Genomic DNA, 22,098 nt, shown 5'->3' with positions numbered 1-22,098 from the left:
AGCTGCGCCGGAGGGAGACGCCGCCTTCCCGTGGAGCTCAGGGCAAGATGAGCCACGACCCGCGGGAAGTTCGGGGACAGTCCCAAGCCTGGGGCGGGCGGGGGGAGAATAAGGGCCGGCCTTTCCGGGGGTCCTCCTCCATGGACACACCCCGACACACATTCTTGGTCAGTGCCTGGCACTCTCAGCCTCCGACGCGAGCGCGCAGCAGCCCAGAGTAAGCTGGGCTAGCCGGTCTTGCGCGCGCGCCAGCAGCACGCACGTGTGAGTGTGTGGGTCCTGGCGCGCGCGCAGGTGGCGGGGGGGGGGGCGGAGAGAGGGAGAGAAGGGGGAGGCGCTGCGTGAGTCCCCAGCGCGCATGTCCGCTTTCTCCCAACCCCGGCAGCTGCAACCGCGGAGCCCGTCACCAAAGCCACTGAAACAGTAAGCGGGAGAGCTGGCGATGGCGAGGGAGGCGCACGGAGCCCGACTGGCGGCGCGGCTGAGGCTGTTCTAGGGAGACCGGCGGGGAGGCATCTGCCGGGGGCTCCTTCCCAACACCAAAGGAAGCCCTCTCCCCAGCCGCGTCTCCCTCCTGGAATAAAACCCAAATTCTAGCCAGCAACATCCCAGGTCGGGCGAGCCAGCGAGCGAGCTTCGGAGCGGCCTCGGGGGCAGGGAAGGTGCCGGCGTTGCAGGCGAGCCGGCAAAGGGAAGCGATTCCTCGGTGCCTCGCGGGCCACCCCAAGCCAGATAGATGTGCGCGCCGCCCGCCCGCCCACGCGGCCACCATGAACACCCAACTGGCGATGGAGACTCTGGGCGACCTCCACGGGGTGAGCCATGAGCCGGGCCCCGACCTGCTCCGGAGCGCCCACCCCCGCGGCGGCGGCGGCGGCGGCGGCCAGAGCAACCCCTTGGCCCACGGCGCTCGCCCGCTGGGCATGGCCGCCCTCCTGGACGGAGGGGACTACGCGCACCACCGGAGCGGCGCGGAGCACCCTTTGGGCGGCCCTCTGCACCCCACCATCACCATGGCTTGCGAGACCCCGCCTGGCCTGAGCATGAGCAGCACCTACACCACCCTGACGCCCTTGCAGCCGCTGCCGCCCATCTCCACCGTCGCGGACAAATTCCCCCACCATCACCACCACCCCCACCACCCGTCTCAGCACCCTCATCATCCTCACCAGCGGCTGTCGGGCAACGTGAGCGGGAGCTTCACCCTCATGCGGGACGAAAGGAGCCTGGCCGCGTCCATGAACAACCTGTACTCGCCCTACCACGCCAAAGACGTCCCCGGCATGGGGCAGCGCCTCTCTCCGCTCTCCGGCTCCGGCCTGGGCGGGCTGCACGGCTCCCAGCAAGGGCTCCCCCACTACGCTCACCCGGGAGCCGCCGCCGCCGAGAAGATGCTGGCTCCCAACGGCTACGAAGCGCATCACCCTGCCCTGCTGGCCAGGCACGGCGAGCAGCACCTGACGCCGACCTCGGCTCCCGGCATGGGGCCTCTCCACGGGATCCCGCACCACCCCCACGCCCACCTGAGCGCGCCGGGCCACGGGCAGATCCTGGGTGCCGGGCCCCGGGAAGCCCATCCGGGAGCGGCGGCGGCGGCCTCCGGGCAGGTCAACGGCGGCGGGAGCGGCTCGGGGCAGATGGAGGAGATCAACACCAAAGAAGTCGCCCAGAGGATCACCACCGAGCTCAAGCGCTACAGCATCCCGCAAGCCATCTTCGCCCAGCGCGTCCTCTGCCGCTCCCAGGGGACGCTCTCGGACCTGCTGAGGAACCCCAAGCCCTGGAGCAAGCTCAAGTCCGGCAGAGAGACTTTCCGCAGGATGTGGAAGTGGCTACAGGAGCCCGAATTCCAGAGGATGTCCGCGCTCAGGCTGGCAGGTGAGCGGTGGGGATGGGGTGGGAGGGAGGCAGCAGCGGGCCGGGGCGAGGTGGGGGACTGCACACGCAAGGGGCTCTCTCGGCTTTGTTCCCCTTCGGCCAGCTCGGCCAAAACGCCCCCTGCACCGTTCCCAAACAAAGGCCCACCAGCCCGAAGATTGAGGATGGAGTGGGTGGGTGGGTGGCCACTGGGGGAGAAGGGTGTGTAGTGTCGTTGCGGTGCCTTCAGGAGCGAGGGAGGGACCTCTCCGCGCGGCCTTTTTGTCTTGTCGCTCCCTGGCCGCGGATCCGGCGGGTCTTCCGAGGCGCAGAGCTGGCCTACAGCGCTTTGTGGCGCGTTAGGATGGGGCAGGAATCGGGGCCACGTGGAAAGCCCCCCCCCTCCAGCCGAAAGCGTTTTCTACGCGCTCTCCTCGCGTCCGGAGTCGCACGGTTGTGCCAAGGGGCTGCGGCAGACACACACACACACACACACACACACGTGTGACCACTGCAAGAGGCGGCGGCCGGTGGCTGCAGCTCTGGCGTTTTCACCTAAACGTCCTTGGTCCTCCTGCTGCCCTGCTCCTTCTCGCGTGGAGGCCTCCTCTTACACGCCTGCGCCGCTGGGTGTCTTCCAGTCTGTCCGGATTAATGTCCAAGGTGGTGGCTGCAGGTCTCTTTGGATCGCGTTCAGTGCACCATTCCTTGCAAACAGAGCTCGTTACTGTGTTGATATTTGGACCTCCCGCCCGCCTCTTGCTTTAGGCGTGTTCTTTTGCTTTGCTTTTCAGCAAATACAGTAATAGCCAACGGTTTGCCCACAAAATTTTCCAGAAGCCAAAGTCGGGAGCTTCCCTAGCTGGCACCTCCGAGGGCGAGGAGGGTCAGGCGAAAGGCTGGCCTGGGAAGGGGCTTCTTCCGCCTCCTTGACCCGGCAGGTCTCTGTTACGCAGGAGAGGCGTTGGGCACAGCTGGCTCTCTCTCTCTGCAGGGTCCCTCGGCTGTGTGGATGGAAAGAGAAACGAGGCGAGCTGTTCGGGCTGAACTCCGTGGTGAAAGGCTGGCCTGGCGCGGTGGTGGAGGAGCGCGCAGGTCCCGCGCAGGTGGCGCCTGTGCGCTTCAGAGCAGCGGCGCCTGGAAGAGCCGAGGAAGTTCCTGGCTTTTGGAGGCGCTGGCTTCTCGCCCTGGAAGACAGCTCTTGTTTCCCTCCGGGCTCGGCCTGCAGCCTGCAACCCGGCAAAAGCTTTCAACAGCCCGCAAAACTGAGGCTGGCGAAATAACCCTTTGACTGGGGGAAGTCCAAGCCGCTGACGAGACCCGAGCCGTCACAAGCAAGAACAGCGCTTGCCGGAAAAGTCGTGGAAGGATGCGGCAAAAGTTGCGCAAAGCGTGCGCATCACCCACGGCTCAGTCCTGCCTTTCATGAGTGCCCGGCTGGAGGCACTTTGGACGGCTCTCCCGCTGCCAAGAGGCTGCTTCCGTGGGGAGGGCGGCTGGGCGGAGAGAGAAGAGATTCCCCTTCGATTATTGGGAGGGGATTTGCATAGATCGATACTGGAAGGAAACAACCCTTGATCTCGGAATCACTCGACACGCCCTTTCCTCGAGAGGGAAGTCGGTGCGCGCGCGCAAAGCGATCCTCGTGGCTGGAACTGGAAGGTTGCATGTATTTTTGTAATGCAGTAATTTTTTTTTACATTTTATTATATAATAATTATGAGTGCATCCTATATGTTACAGCCGAGGCTGTATAAGACTACGGGATTTCCTACCCCGCTTCTTCCCTCATCATTTCTGCGGGGAACGGACGGCGAGTGAGGAGCCTGAAGCTCCCTGCTTGGCCATTTTGGCTCCACCAGCCCCGGGCAGCTCCAGGGCGGATTGTGGCCACGAGGCGGTGACACCCCCGAGACGCAGCAGAGAAGGTGCCTGCGGCGTCCGAGGCGGCTTCCCCGCGGTGCCGGCGGCCCAGAGGTCTGTCTTCGAGGAAGGCTTTCTCCTTCCTCCCCGGTGGCTCCTGGGGGGGGGGGCAGGTTCTGGACCGCCTTCCTGCGCCCCCGCGCCCCGCCGCCGCTTTTCCTGGCTTCGAGCAGAGAGCCAAGCCAAGCAATCTGCGGCAAATGCACCCACGATCGATTTTATTTTGTGCAGGTTTTAAAGGCGAGATGATCTTCCTAAGTGGCAAAAATCTGCGCCGATTGATATTGATGTATGAACATCAGTTCGAAACGTCGTAAATTACTCCAGGCAATGCAAATTAAATTTCGCCTCCGGATTATAACTCGCTCTCCGGCATTTAAGGGAAGAATTATCGGGCCGATTAAGATCCCGCAGCAGCAGCAGCAACTCGCCCCTTCGCTTCCCTCATTTCCACCTCTCGGCTTTTTCCAGTGGTCCGAAGCACGTGGCATCTGCCGAGGTCTCTCTCTCCCCCCGCAACCGCCCCTCCAAGCTGCTCTCCGCGCCCTGCCAGGCAGCCCAGCTGGCCCAGAATGACAAGCAGGCGGCTTCCAGCGCCCATCCAGCGTCTCCCAGCCCGCCATCTCCTAGGCTTAGCTGTGGCTTAACTGCCCGGAGAAAGGCCCAGGGAGGGAGGCTGGGCCGGGCAGGTGATGAAAAGTTTGGCCAAGTTGCCCTTTGCCGGAGAGAGCCTGGCAAACCGAAAGGAAGAAATGGCGGACCCCAACTGACTAGGAGGGGGGCACAACAAGAAAGGGTCCCTTTGGGGATGGGGTGGAGAGAGCGAGCAAGAACATCGGGGTTTCTTCTTCTTCTTCTTCTTCTTCTTCTTCTTCTTCTTCTTCTTCTTCTTCTTCTTCTTCTTCTTCTTCTTCTTCTTCTTCTTCTTCTTCTTCTTCTTCCCTGGAAAAGTTTCACTGGGCAGCGAATGGGGCGGAATCCTTGAAATAGGAATAAAGACCGAGGATCCTATCTGCGCATTTCGCAAGCATTTAAATTCGCGTCTCCTCTTGATCTTTCCAGACAATTGCACTAAAAGGGGTCTATTTCTTTCCGGTGCGCTATAAAAGAAACCTGGACTGGGTGCGGGGGTGCGGCTTTGCGTTTCTGTTCCTGGCAGTGTTTCCCCGGTGACGTTGAACGCGCCCCTCCCCCAGGCAGCTTCTTCAGAGAAAGGCGAAATCCTGCCGCGGCTTTCCGCTGGGTCTGCTCCGACTTCCACTCAAGCCAGGAATTGCAGAAGCTTCCGCAGCAAACCAAGGGTGGGTTTTTCCAGGGCCTCTGCCCTCGCCTCCTTCAGCTGGGTTTCAGGGCTCCCTGCCTGCTCAGTGACAGAGCATCTGCTTCGCAGGCACAAGTGTCAGTCCGGGTACCTCCAAGCAGGGCTGCCAGATAACCCCGCCGGAAACCACTCACTGCCCATGCTGAGCTAGGTAAATCAATGGCTTGGCTAAGTGCCTTGGAGCCAGCTTCTAGGGGCCGAGGTCCCTCCCTGAAGGAGCGTCTCCACCTCCATCGTTCTGCCCGGACACTGAGGTCCAGCACCAAGGGCCTTCTGGCGGTTCCCTCGCTGCGAGAAGCAAAGCTACAGGGAACCAGGCAGAGGGCCTTCTCGGTAGTGGCACCCGCCTCGTTGAACGCCCTCCCACCAGATGTGGGGAAAATAACTACCAAACTTTTAGAAGACATCTGAAGGCAACCCTGTTCAGGGAAGCTTTTAATGTTTAATAGGTTGTTGTATTTTAGTGTTTTGTTGGAAGCCGCCCAGAGTGGCTGGGGAAACCCAGCCAGATGGGCAGGGTATAAATAATAAATTATTATTACAGTATTATTATTATTATTATTATTATTATTATTATTATTATTATTATATTTATTTATTTATTTATTTATTATTACCCCCCCAGTTAATGGGCATTGACATTAAAATGGTGTGCATGCACCAGGTCATGTGATCAGTTATGTAGGGTGGGGCTTACCTGGGTCCTCAATATTTTATTCAAGTTGGCACCCCTGACTCACTGCAGGGATGCACCTAAATCCACCTGGCTGGCTGCCTAGCCTTTCTACTGCACAGGTGCCAGCACGGGCTGAGTATAGGGGGCAGGTCGTTCAGGTGGAGAAGGTCCTCTTCATCATGGGTAGGCAAACTAAGGCCCAATCGCCTTCTCAATCCGGCCCACGGATGGTCCGGGAATCAGCGTGTTTTTACATGAGTAGAATGTGTCCTTTTATTTAAAATGCATCTCTGGGTTATTTTTGGGGCATAGTAATTGGTTCTTTCTTTTCCAAAATATAGTCCGGCCCCCCACAAGGTCTGAGGGACAGTGGACTAGCCCCCTGCTGGAAATGTTTGCTGACCCCTGGTCTTCGTCTTCCGCTGGAAAAAGGCCCAGTGCTGGAGGAATTAAGATGAAGAGAGAAAAGCTTCCTATTTTCACCTGGGATGAAGGAAAGGAGATAGAGAGAGGAGAGTTGTTGCAGGAGGAGGAAGGGAATGTGAGGGGAAAGGAGAGGAGATGCGAAATAAACTGGCAATGGGTGGCAGAGTAGTAGTAATAATAATAATCATAATAATATTATTTATACACCGCCCATCTGAGTAGAGTATAGCTCACATGGGAGAGGAGAAGGAGAGGGGGGAAATCACAGTGGACTAATAAAAACACATTGAGAGGCATGGAGAGGGGGAAAGTAAAATATGGACTTTCCTACTTAGATCCTCTGGATCAGCAAATTCTGTCTTAAATGAGGAGGCTGTGTCGCCATCCCTCCAGAGCCCAATGTCTGTACTTAGCTCGGGGAACACTGAACTATGGAACTCCTTGCCACAAGGAAATCACGGTGACAAGAATTTAGCCTTTCCAATGGAAATGCTAACTGACTACTCATCTCCACCTCCACCTGCCGCCATTTCGGGTTTGACCTCACCTCTGCAATGCCAGTGGTCAGCGGTGGTTGCAGTCCAGCACCTTCTGGAGGGTCTCCAGTTCCCCACGCCTTGCTGTAGAACAACCCCTCAGCCCCTTTTCTGACAGGAGCCTTGATCTGCAACACTGAGTGGGGTGTGCATTGGGCTAAGAGGTGATGCCAAGGGAGGGCTGGAGGTGTAAATGAGTATCAGACTTTGAAAAGCTGGCTGGTGTCACTCAATAAAGTCCATCAGTTTTGTTCAATTAATTAAACAAAATAATTTTAATTGGACTTTGAATAAATGGGCAATTAATCATTGCTGTTACTTAGTGGGTTGGGTAAACCACAATTCTGAATACAGTGGTACCTCTGGATGCGAACGGGATCCGTTCCAGAGCCCCGTTCGCATCCAGAGCAGAATGCAACCTGTGTCTGCGTGTCTGTGCGTCACGATTCATCGCTTCTGCGCATGTGCGTGATGTCATTTTGAGCATCTGCACATGCGCGAGCGGCGAAACCTGGAAGTAACGCATTCCGCAGAGCGCAACCCGAAAATGCTCAACCCAAAGCTACTTCAACCCGAGGTATGACTGTAATGTTTTTATAGGTTTGGGGGCACTGGGGAGCAAAGGGGTGGCTGCTGCATAGCCTTTAATTTAGGATGGTTCCCACCACCTTCCTCCCTCTTGGGCTGCTCATCCTGGAACTGCCAAGGTAGGCAAGTACATTCTGCTATTGGCCTAGTGTAGAATGAGAAGACCAGGATTCTGGCATAGGTTTTTTAGTTTTTTAAATATACTTTGATTTACATCCTCACTGTATCTCCACATTTCTCTGTTTCCTATACTCTGTTCAAAACTGCTGAACTGGATTTCTGGGCTGTCCTGGGCTGATTGTTCCCTGACCCATTGCTTGGACCATTGGAGTTATGCTACTGGTGGTGGTCCAAGCACCTGCGAAAGCACAAGGGGAGATGGGCTGGGGTTGCCAAGCAGGAGACTTGGAATCCAGCTGGCTGTTTTCCTACTCCTAAGGAGGCCACTGTAAGGTAGTGGGGACTCTGAGCCCCATATGCCCTCAGTGCCCTATAAATGGGTGGTGGCAAGCACAGAGAGGGCAACAGAATGGGGTGCCTGTTGCTACCAGTGGTACTGCACAGAGTTGGCGGTGGAGGAGATGTTTCTTCTCCTGCGCTCCTCGTAGGCTATGAAGAATGAAGGGTAAAACCAGCAGCCTGGGCAGGGTCTGGTAGTAAACCACCTGGCAGGATAATTGAGGTGGGTGCGGGAGCTGGCCTGCTTTGCTGAAAAGCCTGCTCTGGTTTTCTAATTTCCTGCTGTAGCAGCTTCTGCTAATCCCACATAACTATGGAACATGAGAAATGGACTAGAGGAGGTGACTTCAGCAGCTTGGCCATTAATCTCAGCCCCAAAGGAAAATGCCCTTGAATCAAGAACTGGGGGCGATGCGCTGTTCCAAGTCAGTGTCGTCTTCCTTAGCTATGTGAGCATTTGTGAGGATAAGGGACCGTTCTTTTATGGATTTTTTAAAAAATTGAAAATTAAAGAACGTTTAGAAACTTGTCTGGGCATGAAAGCAAGGAAGGGAGATGCTCAACACTAGCATTATCCAGTGGGTCACCATAATCAAAATGCACATTTAGGGCTGGTCATTGAAATTTATCGGGCCAAGGTCCAGTTTTTCCACATCATCACATGGAAAGCAAAGGAAACCTGCAGAACTAGTTTCTGCATTGGAATGAATCTGAGAGGGAATAATAATAATAATAATAATAATAATAATAATAATAATAATAAAAATTATTACTTATACTCTGCCCATCTGGCTGTGTTTCCCCAGCCACTCTGGGCAGCTCCGAACAGAAAATTAAAAATACAATAAAACATCACACATTAAAAACTTCCCTAAACAGGGAATCCTCTTTAACACTGTCTTACAGCACTAACTTCACACATGACCCTCAAAGCAGTTCCTCCAGTTAGCCTGTTATGCAAATGTAAAGCTTGACATTTAGGTTTCTTTCCTGCATTAATCTAGGCCACATATGGCACTGATGCCACCAAAAAGGCTCAAAAGGTATTTTAGGCTCCATTTCTCAGCTGAAGTTCAAACCAGGTGGATTCTGGACCCCTTCGGACAACCTACTGAACATTTGTTCTGATTTGCTTATTTCATTTATTTGAAAATTATTCACTCTTTCTTAGAGTATAGCTACGTGGCTTACAACATATAAACTGGAACAAAATAAGTTTACAAGTATTTGCGAAACATAATAAAAAACATTAATAGATATTGAATGCTTTAGATAAAAAATAATCTTGCGAGGGCCTGTCTAAATAGGGCGATTTTCAGCATTTTGCTGGCCCACAGCTTACATGGAGGTTCGGCCATCTTTATTGAGCATTTGTTCAGATTTTTTTACTGGATGGTTATATGGCAGAGAGCATTCATCCTAATTTGCCCGTGGGGTGCTGACACACCTTCCTGCTAGCCACTAATTCACCTCATGCTTTTCAATGCTGTTGTCCATCCTTTCCCAACTACAAAAAGGTCCAGGGCTTTTTTAAAAAGTGGATTTGTCACTCTTGGCTGAGGAGCCCTTTAGTAAAGGTAAAGGGACCCCTGACCATTAGGTCCAGTCGTGGCCTTTAATCCACTTTAAATGCTTCTTTTGCATTTGTTGTTTTATGGTGTGGGTGTCATTAGAGAGAAATGCAGGTTTCCACACATGTCTGGTGAAATCCCGATTGCCTCCTGTGTGTTCTCCTCTCCAACTTGACGTTTTAGAGCATCTCTAAGCCAGCACACATTTTTGCTACAGCACACCACAACCTTCTCTCTGCCCAATTTTTATCTTGAACCATTTCTTTGGGCTTCTGCCCTCATTTGGAAAGTTCGGAATATCTTTCAGCACTGTGTAATATCCCCTCAATGAGCAAGAGGTCAAATGAGGACCCAGGTTCCCCTTCAGCCACTTTGGGGTTCACACCAAGGCTCTGACAATGTTCTAAGGCAGCCTTTGGGGAAAGAGAGAGATGGGCGTCACCAGCCTGTTCCATTGCTGGCCTATGGAGAAGGCTTGTGCTGACATTTGTATTTTAGTAACAAGTTAGGAAATGAACGCCACTGCAGCTTGAAATATTCCCAGCCTTGGACAGGTAATTAAAGCAATACGTTAAAGGCAACAATCAATCACCGCTCTCGAAAATGATAGCAGAATTCACTTTTGCTGCCAAGAGCCGGTCTTGTGCTGCTTCCAGGAGGAAGGGGTGCTGGGAATGGGGGAGGCTCCCTGCCTTGCCCCACTCTGTGTCATGGTGATGCAAGGAGGAGATGCCAAGACTGCATTCGGCCAGCTGGGACTCTTTGTACCTCCTCTGACTTGCACAGTGCCTCTGCTTCCAGGGTCTCTCAGCCAGCGCCCGTTCCCTGGTCTTCTTCAACTGGACTGGCCAAGAATCTGCTGCAATATAAAGGGGCTGGTCTGCCACACCTTCAGGTGAATTGTGAGGGGGCTTAGGAAGGGTGGGGTACATTGCCCCTCCTGTCATTTCCGCATGCTCTCCTCCAAATACACTCTCTCCCCCAAAGTCACTTTTTCCTGGCAGATTATCTGGCATCAGCCCAGCAAGAATAATAATTAAAAAAGCTGCAATCAAAGCTTGGGGACACTGGATGGAATCACTGATCATCAGACATGTACCATAAATACGTTTTATGACCTAGGATGAAACTGTAATGTGGGGCAGTGGATCCTGTTATTATTGCATAATTAATTTGATCGTCTGCGCCCACCAACGATTTCAGTCAGGTGCAACATTGCCTTCTGCTTAAGCTCTGTAGCAGAATGTCTGCGGGAGACTGCTGCCCTTATGCAGTGCAGGGATTTTATTGTACAGCAGTACCTCGGGTTACAGACGCTTCAGGTTACAGACGCTTCAGGTTACAGACTCCACTAACCCAGAAATAGTACCTCAGGTTAAGAACTTTGCTTCAGGATGAGAACAGAAATCGTGCTCTGGCGGTGCGGCAGCAGCAGGAGGCCCCATTAGCTAAAGTGGTGCTTCAGATTAAGAACAGTTTCAGGTTATGAATGGACCTCTGAAACGAATTAAGTACTTAACCTGAGATACCACTGTATGAAGAGTGAGTACCCACAAGTTACTAGCCTCCCCACCAGCACCACATACTTACTCCAGCCCTTTGGGGTACATTAAGAAATAAGGAAAGGAAAATGTCACTTCAAATACTTCTTCACCTGAGTGCCTGGCTGTAGGCACCTATTGGCAGAACAGAAAGATGGACTGGATCTCTTCCATGCCTTCAGATTTTGATGGACCCATGAGGCTTTTTAACCCCAGCATCCGTTTGTTTCCAACTTTCTACTTTTAACGAATGCTCTTCCCCTTTGTCTTATCCAGTGAGGGTGAGGGGGATACATGCCACTTTGTGTGGGATTCTGGAGCATCTTGTAGGGCACATAGCCAGCTCATCTCACAGAGCCCCAGTTACCCTCATGGATGACCTTTACCGGGAGAGGCAGGTGGGGAGTGAAGCCATGTCACTGTTGCTTGACCTCTCAGTGGCGTTGAATACTGCTGATCATGGTACCCTGATTCTGTGGGATGGCAGTCCAAGGTGCCATCCTTCTGTGATTCTGCTTTTACTTATGGATGCAGTTTCAGAGAGTGGCATTGGGTGGCTGCTGTGGGCAGGATTCCTGCGTAGCAGGGATGGCCCTCAGGGTCCCTTCCAACTCTACAGTTCTATCATTCTAGGACAACAGAGCTGTGGGGTGCTGCAGAGTATCTTCTGGTCCCAGTGCTCAGCCCCAAGTTGTTTAGAGTTCAGTATTCTAACTGCAGAACCTTAAACTTGGCATAGCAAACTGACAACCGTTGTTCTAGCTAATGCACCAGGTATTACCATTCTTGGGTTAAGTGTCAGGGACTGGGAAGAGGAGGAATGGTGGAGACTGCCTCCCCAGCCTGTGTCGGAGCTTGCGTATGACCGAGCTGAAATGGCTCTCCTCCACGTTGTACTTCAGAATCCATCGAGGCTCTGCTCTGACAGTGATTAACGACCTACACTTTTAATGAGGCTTCAGGCACACTCCCATTACGCAGAGTATCTAAACAGCAGCAGAAGGAGCTGAAAATATGTGCTACATCGCTACGTTTATTTCTAACTATGCAGGACAGAAAGAACATGCATCTGCTCTCTATGAGAGTCAGTGAAAAACTAGAAGAAAGAAACAGGAAATCAGTAACATCAACATCTGTCTCCCATCTCCCGTGAGACTTCCAACAGTCTGGAATGTAAACAGAGTCATGTGACTCCAAAAACTGCACAGTGGCATAACAGAAATCTAACAGCTTGACCCTTCCAGAGAAGAAGAAGAAGACAGTTCAGAATTACAACAGGGGTTTGAGGGAGGTCACTTCTCAGAGGAAGATGAGGGGAAAGGTTGAGAAATAATGGGAGAGGAGGAGGAATAAGCACCAGAGGGGGGACAGCTGATGGGACGCAGTGTCTTTAGAAAGCATTCCAGACCCCCCACTCCTTCCCAGAATCTGGCAAGCATTGAAAGTAGGAGAGCAGAGAGCTCAGAGGCAGAGGGTGCATCTCAGCACCCGCAGTGATGACACATGAAGGGAGAGAGGGAGGGGTGGAGACTCACTCGGGGCAATGCCATATTCAATAAAAAGCAGTTGGTAAGAACTTTTCCTTGTCTTATCCATTCCTGGCGACCTGCCGTGGAAGTTGGATTCACTGCCGCCAGACATTAAGACAGCTTGACCAGAGTGATTCAGGCACTGCACTAGTACAATACACTCTGTGTGGGGCTGCCCTTAAGGTCATGAGGCCATCACTGAAGAGGCCCTCCTGCAGCTGCTACAAGAGTGGGGTCTTTAGCGCAGAGACACCCACTGTATGGCACATCCCCCCCCCTGCTGATATTAGACATGTGCTGATAATTTTCAGTTTGGTAAAGACCTTTTTGGTTTGTGGGGAGAGGAGGAGGGGTATTTTACCCAACGCTTCCTCCTCTCATCACCCACTCCTTAGAAAACCACATGCAGGCCTCCTTCGATGCTTTAATGGCAACTGCGCTGATGCCAGAAGGGACTCTGCAGTTGCTTTTTGGCAGCGTCCTTGTGGCTGGTTGATTTATAACCTCCTCTCCTTGGGCTCATTTATTCTTTGTTAATGTTTGTCTACAAGTGAGGTTGGACAGTTGTTGCCCAGTAGTGGGAACAAGTCACCGGGGCCCTAATTCGGAACTTAGATAAGCATCAGTGGCAAATAAAACCCAAACCTCCAAATTCTGAGTGGTGGTGAAAAGAGACACTTCTGCTCCCACCAGGCTGCAAAAGGACCCCCAAAGAGGCTCCTCGGTTGCATGTGACTCCCCAAAAGACCACTTTGGAAACTGCTGCCAGATGCGTTGCTTGCAGCCAAATGCCATGGATCTCACCGTTTCTTACTTTGTTGGGGAAATGAGGGGGATCAGACACACCTTCATTCCAGGCAACGATCCAAAATGTTCCTTCTCCACCTTGCATTTGCCAGAGTCTGCGATGCGCATATGGCTATGCTTGACCTCTGAAAACCTGTTGCTGGGAATGGCAAGTGGGGCAGAGGACTGTGGGGGGAGGTTATTGTTATTGTTATTATTACGTATTTTGTGTTTTTACCTTGTATTTTTATGCTGTGAACCGCCTTGAGATCTATTGGTGAAGGGCAGTATACAGATTTAATAAGTAAAAATGGATGATACCAAGTGTTCCCCTGGCTGGCTACTGGGAGAACAGGGTGAGGGATTATGATGGGCTGCCTTCAGCCCAGCGGCAGAGCATGTCTCCAGGTCACCCAGGGGTGTGTGTGTGTGCGTGCGTGCTTGCCCAGGCCCTCACCATGTTTTATTCTGCAAAGAGAGAGGCTGTTTCAGACCAGAAGCAGATCTACACCTGGTCAAAGATTGTAAGTGACACGCAGGTGCATGGAGGAAGCAGGGGAGAGAGTTGGTCCCCAAAATGGAAAGAAAACAGGTGATTGGCCATTGTGGGAGGAAGCAGGAATTCTGGGAAGAAAATGATCTCTACTGCCACCATCCGTGGTTTCTTCAAAGGTGTTCCAGAACACCTAGCAATGCTCAGCAATGGTTCAGGTGCAACATCTCTAACCTTGAATCTGCACCACATGACTAAGTTTTCATTTCATCAAGCTTGAAATCAGGTCAACTCAAAATATTTGAGCCTTTGTTGTTGTTGTTGAAAAGAGGAACTTTTATGCTCCTCCCTCAGTGCATCAGTAACCATTTAGAGTTATTGGAGGTCAGTCGTTTATCTCGGTTCAACCGAAAGAGGCAGATTGTAGTGACATTGTCAGTATTTCTACTTCCTCTTACCTGGTAGAGTATGCCAGCCAGCCAGCTCCATTACCTGTTGGCAGAAGTTTCAATTCCATTAAATTGTTTGCCTATTTTCCGCTTGCCACATTGCCGGTGTTTCAGAACAGAGCTCAGAGAAGGCAACTTTGCCAGCAGCTATTATGAGGAAATGATTCGTTTAGCACATGGGTAGGCAAACTAAGGCCCAGGGGCCCAATCACCTTCTCAATCCGGCCCGCGGACGGTCCGGGAATCAGGGTGTTTTTACATGAGTAGAATGTGTGCTTTTATTTAAAACGCATCTCTGGGTTATTTGTCGGGCATAGGAATTCGTTCATTCCCCCCCCCAAAAAAATATAGTCCGGCCCCCCACAATGTCTTAGGAACAGTGGACAGACCCCCTGCTGAAAAGGTTTGCTGACCCCTGGTTTAGCATTTCCTACTTCTGGCACTAAGTTGGCCTCATTCTGTACACTTCACTAGAGAAAAAGAGGCACATGCCATTACTCTTTACATCTGTTTGTATGTATATGACCTTTTAAACTGTGGGTTTTTTATTGTTTAGTTTGTTATTATGTTATGTATTTTTGTGTTTTTGTACTGTAAACCACCCTGTGATGCTCAGATGAATGGCGGTATAATGATGATGATGATGATATGCAGAGGGCTGCTAGAATATTGCTGTTCTGACACCTCCAACATCTACTCAAATGGGAATAGATGAGTCACATTGAGCAGATGCCTCACTTTCCCTCTTTTGTTTGGCTGTGCTCCTCCTTTTATGCAATGAGCGTGTTCCATCTAGTGGACGACAGCAGCTAGCACAGGAAGCCAGAGCCTTTCATGCAAAGCTGTTTATTCTCTAAGCACTTGAGATGTTGCAACCAAAATTTTGCATGCTGGTTCCTGACATCAAGGACCATGTTTTTGTCTATGTCTGGATAAAATCAGACACCATTTCGAATCAAGAAGGCAGACTGAATCTTTCAAAAGTGCACTGATTCTGACCACTGATTTCAAGGCTGCGCAGAATTTTTTGGGTTTCTTATAATTCCCAAGCAATGCTAGATAGGAGGCTGGTAGTGCTGTCATACATTTGGTTTATTGATTACCTTGACTGCTTTGTGCAAACAGGTGGGAGAAATATACATGAAACTGATGTATTTTGGCTCAAAATTTGACCCAAAACACCCTAAATGAAGGTGAAAAGATAGCTGTAGATTTGCAATTGTAGATGGATGTCATTATCCCAATATGTGGCTCATGCACTGCTGTCTATAACTGGCTCTGCTCCATTTCCCAAACCACTATTTTGTCTCTGGCTTCCATGGGGAAGGGGTGGTACTAAAAAAAAACCCAAAAACCCCTCTAAGCATCCTAAAGTCTGCTCTGCCTCCATGGCCAGTGGTGGTCATGCCCTTGTGTTCATCTCCTGTTTGCTGGCTTCCCACTGTGCAAATAGGATGCTGGACTCAATGGGCCCCTGGCCTGATCCAGCAAGCTCTTCTTACTTTCTTATGCCCCATAGACAAATGAAGCTGTTCCTCCATTCATGCAAGTGCCTGAAGGGCCTTTTCAGTGGTGGCTCCGACCTGGTGGAATGCTCTGTCCCAGGAGACTAGGGCCCTTCAGGATTTAACCTCCTTCCGTCAGGCCTGTAAGACAGAGCTATTCCACCTAGCCTTTAATTTGAATTCAGCCTGATCTTTTATTTCGCTTCTCTTCCCTCCCCTTCCCCTTTTATGAAGATTACCTGCTCTGAGACCCCACAGCTAATTCTTCCCTGGCCTCCTCGCTGGCCCAAGTAGGACCAATTCAGCCAGCTAGCCCTGGTGATTATCTAATGCTTATTAGATGGATTTCCCCTAAATTGATTTTTGAACTTTGAATTTTATTGTTATTCATGTTTTAATACTGTGTTTTATGCTGCTTTTACAACTGTTTTAAATTTGTTGTTAGCTGCCCTGAGCCCGGATTTTGAACCGGGAAGGGCGGGCTATAAATAAAAAAAATGTTATTTATGATGATGATGATGATGCAAGCTGCTTGGTTCCTATATGGAGCTGCATCAAGCCGTGATCAAAAATGCAGGAAGAGAAAAAATTCTTTACTTGTTCCTCACAGTGTTTTTAAAGAGAACAAACTTTGCATGTCTAGAATCTGTACTTATGATAAGGAATCCTCTGGCCTCCAAGGAAGATGCTGCTTTGGCAGGGACAGCAACAACACACGCCTTGGAGACCAGATCTGCCACCTCCTTGGCAGCCTTCTCCCCAAATGCCATCTCCACAGCAGCACTACTGGTCTCCTTCCACCCCAGGGAGGTGGGGCGCCCTCCGGGGGTCTCCAGGTTTTTGCACCCACCCATGAAACGGCCTTTTAGTCACACTTCAACCGTTGAGTAAGGTTGATTTGACTCCCTCGCTTCCTCCTGAAGTAGATATTCACACCCCTCTTGTCCCTGATGTAGGTCTCCATTCACGCCTTCTTCCCTGGAAGTGGGGTGGCATTTTGTGTTTTCACCTCAGGTGCCAAAATGTCTTGGGCCGGGCCAGGGTTTGCGGGAGCAGAGCCTGCCAGTACAATCAGGTGGAGCTGAATGCTCCTACTTTACTTAAATATTCTTCATCAGTAAGAACAAGGCCACCACCTAGTGACCACCAAAGGGAACAATCATGCAAAATTATGGGAGCAGCTGGCTGAGGATGTTTATCATATTTATGCTGTCTAAAAATCATTCCTGGCCCCAGAAATTGTATGGAGACTGGGTGGAATGGGGAGGGGAGGGGGAGTCTACACTTCATAAAGGTAAGGGGTAAAGGGACCCCTGACCATTAGGTCCAGTCATGGCCGACTCTGGGGTTGCGGTGCTCATCTCGCTTTATTGACCGAGGGAGCCAGCGTACAGTTTCCAGGTCATGTGGCCAGCATGACTAAGCCGCTTCTGGCGAACCAGAGCAGCACACGGAAACACCTTTCACCTTCCTGCTGGAGCAGTACCTATTTATCTACTTGCACTTTGATGTGCTTTTGAACTGCTAGGTGGGCAGGAGCTGGGACCGAGCAACAGGAGCTCACCGCGTTGTGGGGATCCAAACCGCCAACCTTCTGATCAGCAAGTCCTGGGCTCTGTGGTTTCACCCACAGCGCCACCTGCATCCCTACACTTCATGACCACTTCCTAATCCTGCCAAGCCTGCAGCAGCCAGGGCAGAGGGTGGGGTGTTTCCCCCCTTTTGTAGTTCACTCCATTGGGAGGGCAAACAGCCATACTAGCTCCTGGGGCTGGTGTGGTTTTTCTCCCCAGTCTGGTAGATCTCTGAGGAATAGCAGGGAGAGCTTTAGCTGCTGTGGATCTAAGGCCTCCCTGATCTGCCCTCTGCAGAGCAGGCCCCAACCACTCAGCCACAACATCAGAGAGCAACTGAAGACCTCCTGAGGCATTTATCTTCCACCAGCCTGAAGGCTGGGCCATAGATACCAGGAGCACAGGAGTTTGGTAAACTGCTTGTGCCCCACCCCCTTACAATCAAGCTATATATAAATTTTATGGGGTGGGGGAAACAAATTTTGATCCCAAAATATCAAGAACTATTGTAAATGTCAGCAGTTACCACATTGCCGACATTTACTGTGGGAGACAGGGATTGAGAAATTTAAACTTCCTATCCCACATGTGTGGGAGAAATAAAGAAAGTAAATGGGCTGTGAAGCCTTTTGAGCAGAGTAAAGCAGTTATACATTTTGCAGTTTCCTAAAGCTTAGGAATAAGGCAATTACACCATTTTATGCCTTCTATTTGTGGTCTGTTGACCTCCCCTTCTTCACCTCCGTTGCAGAGAATGAACCACATGTTTTTAGTAAGATAAACAAAAAAGATTTACAGTGGTACCTCTAGTTATGAAGTCAATTCATTCCAGAGGTCCGTTCTTAACCTGAAACTGTTCTTATCTAGAGGCGTGCTTTCGCTAATGGGGCCTCTTGCTGCCGCTGCACCGCCAGCACACGATTTCCGTTCTCATCCTGGGGCAAAGTTCTCAACTCAAGGTAACTCTTCCAGGTTAGCGGAGTTTGTAACCTGAAGCATTTTTAACCTGAGGTGTTTGTAACTCGAAGTACCATTGTACTTACATTTCAATGCAGACAGCAAATGCAGTACAGGTGAGAAGTATCAAGGATTATCTTTTTGTTACAGAATTCCTGCCCAGAGGAGGAGGGGAAGTGACCACATAGAGAGTCCTCTCTAGGAAGTTCAAGAACTCTCTGTGTACTGGCCTGTCTAGCAAAACATGCATTTGTGATTTGGCTGCAAACCCCACACTTTGCACCGAAGTCAAGCCATAGTGTTGTGTTCTTTTTCATTTCAGCTTGCAAACGGAAAGAGCAAGAGCATGGGAAGGACAAAAGTAACACCCCCAAGAAGCCCAGGTTGGTCTTTACGGACGTCCAGCGCCGGACTCTACATGCAATATTCAAGGAAAACAAGCGCCCTTCCAAAGATTTGCAAATCACTATTTCACAGCAGTTGGGTCTGGAGCTCAGCACGGTCAGTAACTTTTTCATGAACGCGCGGCGGAGGAGCCTGGATAAGTGGCAGGAGGAGGGCGGCTCCAGTTCATCTTCTTCATCAAGCACTTGTACCAAAGCGTAAAGAATTGACCACAAACTACTCTTCGGTGGAAAAGCTTTAAAAATAACTGAACAGGACTTCAAGAAAGCAGGTTTATACTTCAACTCTTTTTAAAAAACGTTATTTATAAGCCCCAAAGAAACCAAAGACTTAACTTCACCTGATGATGACTTGGCTAGAAGAAACACACTTTAGTGGGATGATGGCTTGCAAAATGAAGAGACTGGGGAAAGAGGACAGGCTGCTGGCTTCACACCTTTACACCATGATCTCTTGTGCCCTATGTGGCCGGTTAGTGATCTGGAGGGCAGCCATTGCTTCTTACCAGTGATGAGGATGCTCTCGGATACGGCTCTTTGTTTCTACGGCAACACCATGGAGGTGAAAGATGTACATAGGATTCCGGGTGCCCACCAGCAGCGAGGAACATAGCCAGAGCTGGTCTCAGAAAGTACAACCATAACAGCATTGAGTCACATGAGTTCGTTTTAAAAAGTAGTGTGATTTTGCTCTTTTAATTGTTTGAACTTTTCCAGTTCAATACCTGGATACAAGTTCAGATAAGAAATTCGAATGCTTCCTGAACCAGTTGCATTCTCTTTGTTTGTTAAGGGATGTGTCCATTTTAAAAAAACCAAACAAACAAACAAACCAAAACAACCCCACAATTTCATTGTAAAACTATCAGGTAGGTACCAAAGAACACATTTCTAATTATATTGCAGGTATATTGTTGCAATGCTTTTAATACACCAAAGCTATTTTTACACAAAATTTTATGTAGAGATGTAAGGGTAAACACCTCATAGTTGTCAGGCATCCAGCTTTAAGCAAGACAAAGCGTTGTTCCAACTGTGGCAATTTCCTCTGCAGACAAGTGATACAAGACAGTAGTGTAGAGCCGATAGGATGGTAAACTACACTTTGTGGAGGACCCTGCATTTGTTGATGTGCAAACCCAGGGCTCCAGTAGGAATACTTGATAGTCGCCCCAAGTCAGAAAAGAGGCGTATACTACAGAAATTCAGGTTGCCCATGTGTGTCAAACTACCTTTTTTATTACTAGAAATTCTAGGCAAACAGCTGCTATGTCTCGCTTCTAGACAGTGTGCATTTTATTTACATATATATTTATGCTTGTAAAATTTAAATTATAATTGTTTAAAATACAGGCAACACCTTTTCTGCCCTAGCTAAAGTGAAGCCACAAGGCAACCGAGAGTTGTTGGGGTTCCCACTATCTCAGGGTAGAATCCTAGTCCATGACCTTAAACCAATGGAAGGAAGTTATTTTGAAGTCCGTGCAGATATTTTTTAAGAAGATATGGTTAAAACCAGGGAGGAATGCTAATGATATTGAAAGTAAATGAAGAAACCTCTGTTGCTTCCCTTAGGAAGCAGGCCTCACAATGTCTTCTTTTAGGATGGCAGGGGCAGAGGCAGTTTGGAGTGCCACCAGTTGTATGAAAGCTTAAACCAAATTTAACTTAAACCCACTTGACCTATTGCTCAAGATAAGCAACCCAGTGTCAACAGCACCATGACATTTCCCTAGTGTTGCAGGGATGACAGGATGGCATCGCAGTAAGCTCAGGATTTCATCACCAGCTGAAATACAGAATCTTCTGGGCTATGAATCAGATGGTGTATTTGTACTGAAGCCCATATAAGCTTGTCATTTGGGAATTATAGAGACCAAGAGCAAACCTCTTTTAGGCACCGCGAACAACTGAATCTGGCCCATTCCTCTGTTGGCACTTACTAAGTTGTTCCCTGGGTGCAGGGTTTTGTTTTTGTTTTTGCACATCTCTTTCTTATTTATTTATTTATTTATTTATTTATTTATTTATTTATTTGAGAGAGTTCTAACCAGATAAGATTTAACAGGCACATTGTTTTGTGAATGAAAAGTTTTGAATGCATGGTTGCAAGTAATTGTTCACCCATCTAATGAAAACTTCCATTTTACATGTAATGGAAGCAGCAGTGTTTACATTTGGTGACTTGGCTTGTCTTACACTTATTTATTTATTTATTTATTTATTTATTTATTTGAGAGAGTTCTAACCAGATAAGATTTAACAGGCACATTGTTTTGTGAATGAAAAGTTTTCAATGCATGGTTGCAAGTAATTGTTCACCCATCTAATGAAAACTTCCATTTTACATGTAATGGAAGCAGCAGTGTTTACATTTGGTGACTTGGCTTGTCTTACACTTATTTATCTATTTATTTATTTATCAAATTTGTATTACGCCCCCCCCCCCCGCCCCTTGTCCACAGATCTCAGGCCCATCCACAGCATAAAAAATACAAGATGAAAAACACAAAATGCATAGGACAATAGATATATAAATGTGCACGTATATCTCTTAGATCCTGGGATATTGATATGAAACACTTTCTTTTAGTAAATCAGGGTTGTAGTTAAGAGGATCAAGTTACAAAAACTGTCATGTTAAATCCATATCCCCCCAGCCCCAGCCCCCCCCCCCAAGGTAAACTCCTGTGAAAGGAGTGTGGTGAGGCCTACAGGGTGCAATGCAACAGGGCCAGACTTTGACCATATAGGTCATACCTTGGGTTAAATGTGCTTCAGGTTTAGCGTTTTCAGGTTACACTCCGCGGCAACCTGGAAGTAACGGAGTGCGTTACTTCCGGGTTCCGCCGCTCGCGCATGCACAGACATTCAAAATGACGTCCCACACATGCGCAGAAGCGGCAAATCGCGACGCGCACATGCGCAGACACAGGTTGCATTCGCTTCAGGATGCAAATGGGGCTCCGGAACGGATCCCGTTCGCATCCAGAGGTACCACTGTAAAATAAGCTTGGGGTGACTCTACAGAGACCGAGGAACACGTAAATATTTTGGAAAGCTCTTGACTGTGGGAAACTGTACCAAATACTCCACTGCCAACCTTTTCTCCCTAAAGAGGCTACTTACTGGCAGCACTTAGTATAACTTATTTTGAAAACAGGGCTTACACTTTGTTCCAGAGCATCAGGGTTGCTCACTGAGTATCTGAAAGAAGCAGATTGAGGGTTTCATCTTAATCCGAAGAAGTTGCGGTTCTGCCTTGCAGGGAGTTGTCTCTTCCAAGTCTACGATTCTGTGATTCTATGAGTGTTGAGGCCTGCAGTCAGGTCTTTAAGACTGCAGTCCCATGTACTCTGACCAGTCATACTGATCAGATGTGCACAGATTTCTGTCTCCAAATATGCTTTCAAAATATATTATGCAATAGAGACTGCGCACATTTCAGGGTATGGAATAAACTAAAACTTAAGTAACTGAATCGCAACTTAGCTTGATATTTC

The 22,098-nt window shown here is 49.6% G+C and overlaps 1 protein-coding gene across 1 annotated transcript; it reads left to right on the top strand.

The window, feature by feature from the left end:
* Window positions 1-417: 417 nt before the first annotated feature.
* On the top strand, window positions 418-19,598 carry ONECUT1 (one cut homeobox 1). The gene is made up of 2 exons (XM_083474903.1): window positions 418-1,878; window positions 18,514-19,598. Exons 1-2 carry the CDS (start codon window positions 771-773, stop codon window positions 18,795-18,797), a joined length of 1,392 nt encoding a protein of 463 aa, XP_083331029.1. The 5' UTR covers window positions 418-770; the 3' UTR covers window positions 18,798-19,598.
* The last annotated feature ends 2,500 nt before the right edge of the window (window positions 19,599-22,098 follow it).

The sequence above is a fragment of the Podarcis liolepis genome (genome assembly GCF_965112155.1).
Source record: "Podarcis liolepis genome assembly, chromosome: 14".
Lineage (NCBI taxonomy): Eukaryota > Metazoa > Chordata > Lepidosauria > Squamata > Lacertidae > Podarcis > Podarcis liolepis.
Note: the sequence above shows the minus strand (reverse complement) of the source record. Positions and strands in the feature narration are given on the sequence as shown.

What these genes read in the sequence shown, in the direction of transcription:
- ONECUT1 (XM_083474903.1), top strand. Translation starts at nt 771, where the DNA reads ATGAACACCCAACTGGCGATGGAGACTCTGGGCGACCTCCACGGGGTG. An exon ending in GTCCGCGCTCAGGCTGGCAG is followed by an intron (nt 1,879 to 18,513) that starts GTGAGCGGTGGG and finishes TTTTCATTTCAG; the next exon opens with CTTGCAAACGGAAAGAGCAA.